The following is a 10,241-nucleotide window of genomic DNA, read 5'->3' as shown; positions in this document are numbered from 1 at the left end:
TTACAATATCAAAGATGGAGGCTTATATATAAAGCTAAATATTTATTTTGTATTTTTTACTGAAATATGACTATTTCACAATATTTTACACTAGGTATAAGTAACAACACGTATTTTTTAAATAGTCAAAGTAACGTAACATTTTCGTTTATTATTTTAATTATGACATCATTTAAGACTTACAAAAGAAATGTATTGAAATCACACGGTTCATTTAGGCACAATTTAGCCTCAAGATTTGCCCTTTTTAAAAAAATAAAATTTATAATCTTCGCAAAGTTGCGAGGCACACTCAAGGCAGATTGGCTTTTCACATGCACAGAAGGAGAATCTTGTTTGTCTTTGAGCCTGCAGTAGTCTGCTGGTCCAAATGTTGCATCATTTTCTTCTTGGTGGCCTCTCAAGTTTAGACAGACTTGGGGGTAAATCATTTTCAGATTCCTCTATTAATTCCTGGTTTTCTGGTTTGGTTTGGTTTTCCCTTTCATCTTGAACTATTTCTCACCTTCTTACTAGTTCTACTTAAGAATTATTGATGATCTACTGTGAACACGTATTATAGACACAAGGGAATTAACATGGTCTTGCTGATGTGACGTCTATTAGAATCCTGTATTTATTGCTGTACTGGCAGAACTGGTTTACAAAATTTAGATCCGGCAATTTTGAAGTCGAAGATGCCCCACGTTCTGGTAGGCCGATTAAGGCTGATAAAGGCATTAGTTAATGCAAACTGGCCAATAACAATACTTGAGATCGGCCAGAGTTTAAATTTATGGAAATAAACCGTTTATGACCACTTGAAAGGCCTGGATTTAAGTTTGAAGTTCGATATATGAGTCCCCCGATTTCTCACGATGAAAAATTTGCGTCGTCGCATTGACGTCTATGATCCGCTCCCGAAACGTCACGACAATGATCCATTTTTGAAGCGAATAAGTTATTCTAGCACACCTACCATATTCTCCAGATCTGGCGCCTTCCGATTATTATTTCTTCCGATCACTGCAATATTTTTGGACAGCAAAACCTTTACTTAAAATAAAGAGGTCAAAAATCACCTGCAACAGTTTTTTGCAAGAATCGACCAAACAAATTAAGAACGTGGAATCACGCTCCTACCAGAAAGATGCCTTAAGGTGTTGGGCCAAAATGGCCAATATATAATTTTATATAATATTTATTCATTATAAGAAAATTGTCTTTCATTTTCACAAAAATAAACGAAATGACTTTCCGAACAACCCAATAATATACAGGGTGAATTTTTAAAACGGGCCTTCAGGGCCAAATCCGAAACTATAAGGATTAGCGAAAATTGCTGAAAGGAGTTACGAGGCCGATTTTGATAAAAACTAAAACTGCATCATTAGTTTTTTAAAATATTTTTTTCCTTAGCCGGGAATCGAACGAGTTCATTTTGAAAAAAAAATGACACCTCTATATTATTCCACTATCTGATAGTGTCGCTTATAAGGATCAAATTCTGGGAAGTAATGTTATGTGACAAATTAAAGGAAAAGGAAAATTTTAAAGAAAATACGTATTTTTCCATACATTGGCATACTAATCCTTAAGGATTATACATAACAAATTATTTATGTATAATTCCTTAGAAACAGACATAAGTCATACCATTGAAGAATTTGTTGGTTAATCAACTAATTATTCGATGTTATGACTATGACATACGGCTTAGTATGAGAAAGTAATAGTTTGGCAAATAAGTTACCGCTGTTTTTGGGATTTATTTTTTAATGAAAATAGATAACTGATTAAATAGTAAATTCTTATTGTTTGTTGTTTACAAGTTCGTTTCAACGTTAAATATGATTTTCTATATCTCTTTTTTTTAGTAATCACTCGGATTTGACTCTAAAAAGTAATTGTCGCAAATTGTCAACTTTACATCTGTATTAAACGAAACTCCGCCCATAGCAAGTAAATCTATTTTAATGGTCCTAAAAATAACCTTAGCTAAGTCGGACATAAAAATATAAATTATTGGGAAACAAAACGTCCATTTCGAATGATTAGAAACATTGAGCCAAACAAAATGTTAATACACGAAATGTTTAAATTGATAAATGGCGGGAACTTAACTGCCAAATTAATATGAAAAAATATGTATTTTCTTAAAATTGAGGGTTTTTATTTAGTTTGTCATTTATCATTACTTTCCAGATTTTGATCCTTATAAGCGACACTATCAGATAGTGGAATAATATAGAGGGTCCATTTTTTTCAAAATAAACTCGTTCGATTCCCGGCTAGGGAAAAAGTTATTTTAAAAAAGTAATGATGCAGTTTTAGTTTTTATCAAAATCGGCCTCGTAACTCCTTTCAGCATTTTAAGCTAATCCTTATAGTTTCGGATTTGGCCCTGAAGGCCCGTTTTAAAAATTCACCCTGTATATTTAGATGTAAAAATATATTCGTAAAACATTTAAAATATAAACAAATAGCGATATATTTAAAGATATTATAAATAAAAAAAAAACATAAAACCAAAAAAAGTAATTTTAATGCTAACATAATTCATAATATTATAAATAATAATATTTATGTTAGAAAAATGTAATAAATTAAATGATATCAGTCGCATGCATCAAGTTTACATAATATAAATATGTAATTGTATAGCAGGAAATTATAGGCTACTAATGTATTGTTATTTTTTATGAATATATAGCCGGTTTTCTCATAACCTTCTTGCGTCAACTGGCTTATTTAGTGACCTCAGATCCCAATCTGATTAATTTGGTGTGGATCAGTCGTGTTTTGACCACCGTACACAATGCAGTGTATTCCTAAACACAAGTACTTGGAATATCGACCTGATACTTTCATAAGTATCAGGAAGCAGTACAATCTGGATAAACCTGGAGAGATGGAAGACGCGATCAGGATCCTGCGGGAATGGGTGCAGAAACAGCAGCATTTCAAAAAGAAGGATTTTTGTAAGTTTAGTTTTTGGTAATTATCTAGTATGTTAAATATTTTTAAATTGTTATTTTTATTTTGTGTTTAACTCCTGAACTATAAGGACTATAAAATATTGTAGAGGTTTTTTTTTATACCATATCTATAACTTGTTGTCTCATTATTTTGTTGAATAACTAAAAAGTTACAATGATACGTATAATCCGATATTCAAAGGAATAAATAAATGCTGCAATATTGTTTTGTTATTAAATCCTTAGAGGATGGATGGACGTCTTATAGCTATTTGTAAAGTAAAATCCGCTAATCAGATCTGGATGGAAATTTTCAGTAGGTACTTTATTTTATACATCAAAATAATACATACACTCTATTTTTTAAACATATTGCGTAATTTGGCTACATTTATAATAATACGTTTCAAGTGAGTAATAACTTTTGCTTTCGCTGTACGCTGCCTAAGCTGTTTCAACTACGAAAAAGTCTTATCATCACAATATCATATCAAATTAAATCTTTTTATAATAAATACTTTTAACACTTTTAGTATTTAATGTAGATAAACTTTTTCTTTAATATATTCTCTATTCGACGAAGAGTTTGCCTGACAGGACATATAAATGATTGAAACATTCAGTTTTGCACTAACCCCCTACCCTTGACATCCAAAAAATAAAATTGCGTCTTCTGACAATTGCAACCCAAAGGTAACATTTAAATCAACTAGAAGATGCGCCTAAAAACTAGATTATAAAATTAATTAGGCTTACTTTACGAATAAGATTATTAAAAGTTACTGATGTTTAAAACGTGTTAAGATTTTAATATCTTTTTTGTTAGATAAATGCTTAAGATTTATTATGTTTACGCGTATCGTATATATTTTTAAGAATGACAAAAAGATAATTTATGAATATTTTTACATATTTAATGGGGCTTATATCCTCCTTAGCAGTGTCATGGGGCATCTATAAAAATAGTTCCGCAAAAAGTCAATTCCCGCGCAATTAAAGCTAAAGACCATAATGTACTACAAATATCAATAGTTATAATCATACGAATTAATAGTTTCCAATTTGAGATTCCCTTTCAATAAGTAAGGCATCTATCCCGATTTTGCCCTATATTATATTATCAGCCGGAGGACGGTATAAATTTGTAGAATATTTGTGTACAAAAGTGCAATAAATGAATATTGTATTTTACCACACCAAAGATAATGTTACACTTTTATATTAATAATTAAAGCAATTCTTTCAAAATTATTCCCTAAGCATTCCAAAATATCAAAACGCGTTTGGACCCGTTGTTGTCCAATATATGGCCGTGATGTTAAGATTCTTAAAACACACAATTTAAAATGACTTACAATAAAAATCTGTTCAAGTAATATCATTATTTGAATTATATTCTCCATTTTTTCACTCTATCAGTATTTTTTGCATTATTTTATCACACGAAACAGCATTATGCCGGCATGAGAAAACTCCCATTGTTGATTTTTTCCGTTTCGACGCTCCTTTAGTTCAGATGTTTTAAAACCAGACCCGAAATATAATGGAAGGTCAATGAGATAGGGGTCGTTTCTGAGAAATGAATTAAATATACTTTTAGGGTTCCTTACCCTAAGGTGTACTCGTAGAACCCTCTTTGACCCTTCTTCTCTTTTCTGAGGCGTTCCAGCTTAGTCCTCAGGGGTAGCGGTGAATCTGTCGAACTCAGGTAGGAATGAATGTAATCCTATGTGGAATTGATTATTACATATTATTATGTCCATGTGCGGCAGTATCCAATTACCATTATGTGGACTGCATGCTTTTGTGCTTCTTGTATATTACAAAAAAATATTTGACTTGATTAAAATCTATGCTATTAGGTTTTGCAAATCTACACAAACCAAATCAAATACTCCAGCCACACGGTTGAATTTGTGACGATGTGGCAAATGTGCGGACGCAGCACTGATGTAGAATCGAAAAAAATCTAAGTCTATGTTGTAACTTGTAACTCTCTTAACCTACTTACCTAGATATAAGATAAAACATTAACTAGCAGTATAAAACACGTAAATTATATGTACATAATAACAATTTTAAGAATTTGTTGATGTTAACAAAAGAAGTTTCATGGTAACACGTTTTTTGTGATTAAGTAATTAAGCCGGATCATACATTGTTCTACTATTAAAAGTTTTATTTCAAAAATTTTCAACGTTATGTGCGTATTTAAAATTAATTGGCACTTGTTTACCCTTGCGTTTACACTTGTTGCGAAATCGTAATAAAGTTTTTAAAGGTATGTGAAGTCTATCAATACGCACTTGGCCAGCGCGGAGGACTATGGCCTAATGCTTCTTATTCTGAGAGGAGACCCGTACCCAGCATTGGGACAGTAATAGGCTTATGATGATGACAAAATTAAATATTAATGATTTCGCGATGATTTTCTGTTCTATTAAGTATCTTCAATTTTTTTTCTTCGGATTCGACATTTTTCATCTAAAGTTAACCATATTTCCTTCTAACCTTAATTTCTTTTAATCTTTTGGTTATATATTTTAATTTCTTGGTTTACAGCTGATTTCTACTTGGAGACGACTATCATTGCTTGCAAAGGGTCCGTAGAACGAGCTAAGGCCCAATTAGACCGAACTTGCACGTTCAGAACGCTTCTCCCACAGTTTTTTGGAGCCTATAACGTTAAAACCGATATGGGGATCATGTTTGACGTTATGTAAGTTTCTTTTAAATTGAGATAAGAATCCTTTTTTACCGCCACACTTATGTCTGCCTCATAACACAGAGTTAAACGTTGCTGTGTTCTGGTTTGAAGGGAGTGGTAAGAGAGACATACTTTTCCGAGGCGTTCCCGGCTTAGCCCTCTGGGGTAGCAGCGCTTCTGTGAACGAACTCAGGCAGTAATATCTAATCCTATCTGGGGTTGATTACAGATGTCCAGAGGCGGCAGTAGACACTTACTCAGGTGGACAGCGTGCTCGTCTGCAACTCCTTTATTAAAAAAATAGAATACGAGGAGGTAAACTGCATCTGAATGATAAATGATTACTACACATATGGACATGTGTAATCGGGTCTTACCAAGTCAAGCGTCTCTGCCTTACCATCACCTAGCACCAGAACACCACAGTGCTTATAAAATCGCTTACATCAAGTCTCTCTATTTGGAGACTTGGGGTTTGAATCCCAAATAGTTACTGTTATGATAAAAATGATCACAACCGTAATTTTTAAAGTTATATGAAGGTCTAATTCATAATAGTGTAGAAATATAGTTCTATAGCCATGGCTATAGCCAAGAACCCTTCTCGAAATCAAAGAATAAAAAAATAACATTTTAGCCATCACTTTTCAGCACTGTGTTGTTATTCATGTTGTTAATTTCAGAACAGCAGTAGTTCTTCCAAAACTGACACCGGATTTGTACAGAGTTTACATACTCAAAATTAACAAGAATGCCTACTTAATTAAGGACTTCATGAATTACTATATGTATAGCGTGATTGTAAGTATGGTACAATGATAAAAATGAATAAAGTGTTAATTCATAAAAAATAAGGAAAAATTTTCACTGTAAAATTTGAGCCGGTATGGGGATTTAAAGGAGTACTTACTTCATGAATGCTAACTAAATTGGAAAGCTTCATATTAGATTACTGTTTTACCACACGTTTTAAACCAAGACATTTTTTTATAAAATAATTTCTAATACAGGAAGAGCAGACGCGCATGCAGTCCATCTGATTATGAGTGGCTACTGCCACCCATGGACTTCTGTAATCAACCCCAGATAGGACTAGATTTCTACCTGAGGTTGTTACAGATGCGCCGCTGAAGACTAAGCTCTAACGCCTCTGAAAAGTATGTCTCCCTTAGCCCACTAAATATACTGATAAGGGAGATTTATAGTGTAAGTTGTGTTTTGCAGAGTAGGCATTAATATGTGACGGATACAGTTGACAATAAGGCAGAAATAGGTGATAAAGATGCAGCTTCAGTTAATCAAGGTCTTTACCACCTTTACCATAAAGGCGAGTGATGAATAATTAACCTGGATTGATAAACATGAGAAAATGCTCATCTTTGAATCTCGTCATCTTAAGCCAAAGATGATAATCAAAACAAATCACTTTTTCTATTGGCGAATGGCGATCTTTCTTTAGAATTGGACAAAGACATATTATTTTGAAACTAACTACAATTTTTGTGCCTATAATGACCTGTCCAAAATATTTTCAGGTAGGCGAATACATGAAAACGCACGACTACTGCAGCGGTTTCTGTATTATAGTGGATTTTACCGAGATGAACATAATGGACTTCTTACCAAATCTTAATCCCGTGCAGATTCGACAGGCATTAACCATAATGATCGTAAGTTACTGAATGATAATCTGAAACGGAGATTTTTTTGCCATTTTGCTTTAAAACAGTGAATTGAAAACTAAATTTATATCTTGACTTCTTATACACGAGTCTTGGATTTCCCTTTTATGCATCTCAGATATTCCATTTCTATATGCGTATTAGCGATGCATCTTGGGAAACGAAATTTCCCCAAAATTCTCCATAAAGTTGTAAAAGACGTCAAAAAAGGAAAACGATTCCGCATTTGGCACGGTTATCTTACGGTTAGTTTTGGACCTGTGACTATATTCTATTCTATTCTATTTTCTATATTTCCTGTACTTATATATCTATCTCAGTGACGAAAGTAATATCAGTAACGAAAACAAGTTTACTGTCTGCGTCATTTGCGACAGTATAGTGTGACTTTATTTACTGACAAGTTTTTTATATATTTTTTCAGGAAGGTTTCGGTATGAGAATAAAGGGAATGCATATCTTCACGCCCTCAAAGCTGGTAGACTCCTTCGTAACGATACTAAAACAAGTAACCAGTCCAAAAATAGCAAATCGCATACATTCTTATACGACTTTGGAGCCCATTTCGAATATTGTTCCCCTTGAAATATTACCATCTGATTACGGCGGTCAAGAAAGACCTTTAAAGATTCTTTTTGGTAAGTAACGATGTTAAAAGTAAGTTGACACTGAAAAGAAATCTATACAAAACACTTAGAATGGAAGAAGAAGGTTAGAATGTGGTAGACCCTTTGTATTTCTGCCTCATAACAGCAGTTTTAAGCGGTGCTGTGTTCTGGTTTGAAGAGTGTGGTAAGGGAGACATACTTTTCCAAGGCATTCCAGCTTAGTCCTCAGGGGTAGCGGCGTGCGTATCTGAGCCTACCTGGTAGAAATATCTTATCCTATCTGGGGTTGATTACAGATGTCCATGGGTAGTAGCGACATACCATCAGGTGGACTGCATGCTCGTCTGTTACTCCTATATTTAAAACGTAACGTTCGGTACCGGTCTAGATATTAGCATGACATTGTTTCTGAGCATACCTGATGTTATGTAGTCGCTGTGTATCCATGGATATCAGTAACTAACCGAGCAATAGATCTCTTCGAAGAAGATTTGAATCGAAGGTGCAGTGTAATTTTTTATAAGTTATAGTCCGTAAAAGTAACTGCATCTATACTACGAGCATACTGATAATAAGTGGCCTGAACATGTAAATCTGCAATCCTTTTGTCTAATAGTAAAAATAAATCAATAGTTATTCGCCCGAACATTTTTCGTTACACTAAGTTGTAGCAAGGGAAAGATTTTTTTGGAGAATTCAAAACATTATCAAGTTATGTATGATATACCTTCCGATGAGTCATAAATAGCATTCAGCACTATTTCCATGATTACTCTGTCAATTTAGTTTGTCAATGAATGCTAGAAAAAGATTAAGAGATTGTTGATTTTCATTTTACAGAAGAATGGTTGGATCTTTTGGCTTCCAAAGAACACATAGAGCATCTAAGTGATATGCTCAAAGCTGGTACAGATGAATCATGCAGACAGACAGACAAATTCAACGAACAATACGCTGGTATGCCTGGCACATTCAGGTTGTTGACCGTGGATTAGATAGAATCTGTATATAAAACAGATATTGGGATAACTATTATGATTTAAGGATTTTTTGATAATGTTCCCATAAGAGGGTAAAATAGGCTTTGAAAGCTTGTTAGGAGTAATATAAATTCTGCTCAGTTTTTTTTTAGAAAATAACCCCTAAAAGAGTAAATTAAGGAATGGAAGTTCGTTTTTTACACCGATTACGAAGCAAGCTATGAATTAGTATTTGGTTATTGGCTAGAAATAAAAAATACTAGAAATATCGTCCACGTGACTGACGTAAACCACATTTTGCCATCGAAATCAACAGTGTGGGGTACAAGCCACATCGTAACCACACGCAACCACTGCTTGTCGACATTGTGTCATTGCCGAATGGGATGCTTGTATTGTACATGGGATTAAATACTGTCATGATAAATGCGTGGATAAATAAATGGTAAATAATTTCAAACACTGTGTTTTATTTAAGCTCATTAAAATATGTAATAAGATGGTCTACATGTTTTGCTACTTTTTATTATTAAATAAATACCCTTACCATACTTACCCAAATTCTTCAAACCAGTACCCTTACCATGAGTTTTCAAAACATCCCACAATTTTACTTTACGTTTACTCAATCCATTATTCTGCTCCGTTTGCTTCGTAGACAGAGTAAACGTAACAATAAGTAAGTGCTCAAGTCTATGTGTGTACCTCACATGTTCGCAAAAAAGAGTGACAAAACATAAAGCGCTATTTTGTAAATTAAGACATTTAATGTTACGTTACTGACACCATAGTTCTGATACAATCCGCTAGGGGCGCTGATTGGAAATTGTATGGGCAATACGTAAACAAATACCAAAACAGTAATATTTGTCAAAACGTAAAAACTCATGGTAAGGGTACAGAACACAGCATCGCTTAACACTGCTGAAATTGGTCAAACTATTTCTGCCTAATTACTGCTATGTGGCGATGCTTCCTCCAGAGACGAACTATGGCTTCTACCACCTTCAACTATTAAAATATTAAATTTTCCAGACAAACGTTTTCAACTCAGTAATAAACAATTGAGGACTGCCAGAAGCCGTCATAAACCATCAGAAACTTCTGAAACTGATTACCAATCGACGTTTCTAGAGAAATTAATTACAGTTAGTGTTCCACTTAAGTTCTGTACCTTTGAACTTTCGAAGCCTAGTTCTAGGAACTGATTTATAAGACAAAGGGCGATTGGAAAGGGCACGTCCCTTGTAGCACAGCCGAGTAGCTGGGACCCTTATTTATTTCTTTTTTATACGGATGAATTTTTT

The 10,241-nt window shown here is 33.7% G+C and overlaps 1 protein-coding gene across 1 annotated transcript; it reads left to right on the top strand.

Moving 5' to 3' along the window:
• Nucleotides 1-2,763: 2,763 nt before the first annotated feature.
• LOC140746532 (alpha-tocopherol transfer protein-like) lies at nt 2,764-9,368 on the top strand. Its single transcript, XM_073078686.1, has 6 exons — nt 2,764-2,960; nt 5,520-5,676; nt 6,348-6,465; nt 7,200-7,334; nt 7,771-7,984; nt 8,795-9,368. The coding sequence occupies exons 1-6, from the start codon at nt 2,798-2,800 to the stop codon at nt 8,947-8,949; spliced, it is 942 nt and encodes a 313-aa protein (XP_072934787.1). The 5' UTR covers nt 2,764-2,797; the 3' UTR covers nt 8,950-9,368.
• The last annotated feature ends 873 nt before the right edge of the window (nt 9,369-10,241 follow it).

Source organism: Epargyreus clarus, unplaced genomic scaffold (genome assembly GCF_041222505.1).
Source record: "Epargyreus clarus isolate Ecla_fem2 unplaced genomic scaffold, WU_Ecla_fem_2.2 ptg000012l, whole genome shotgun sequence".
In the NCBI taxonomy this organism is placed as follows: Eukaryota; Metazoa; Arthropoda; class Insecta; order Lepidoptera; family Hesperiidae; genus Epargyreus; species Epargyreus clarus.
Note: the sequence above shows the minus strand (reverse complement) of the source record. Positions and strands in the feature narration are given on the sequence as shown.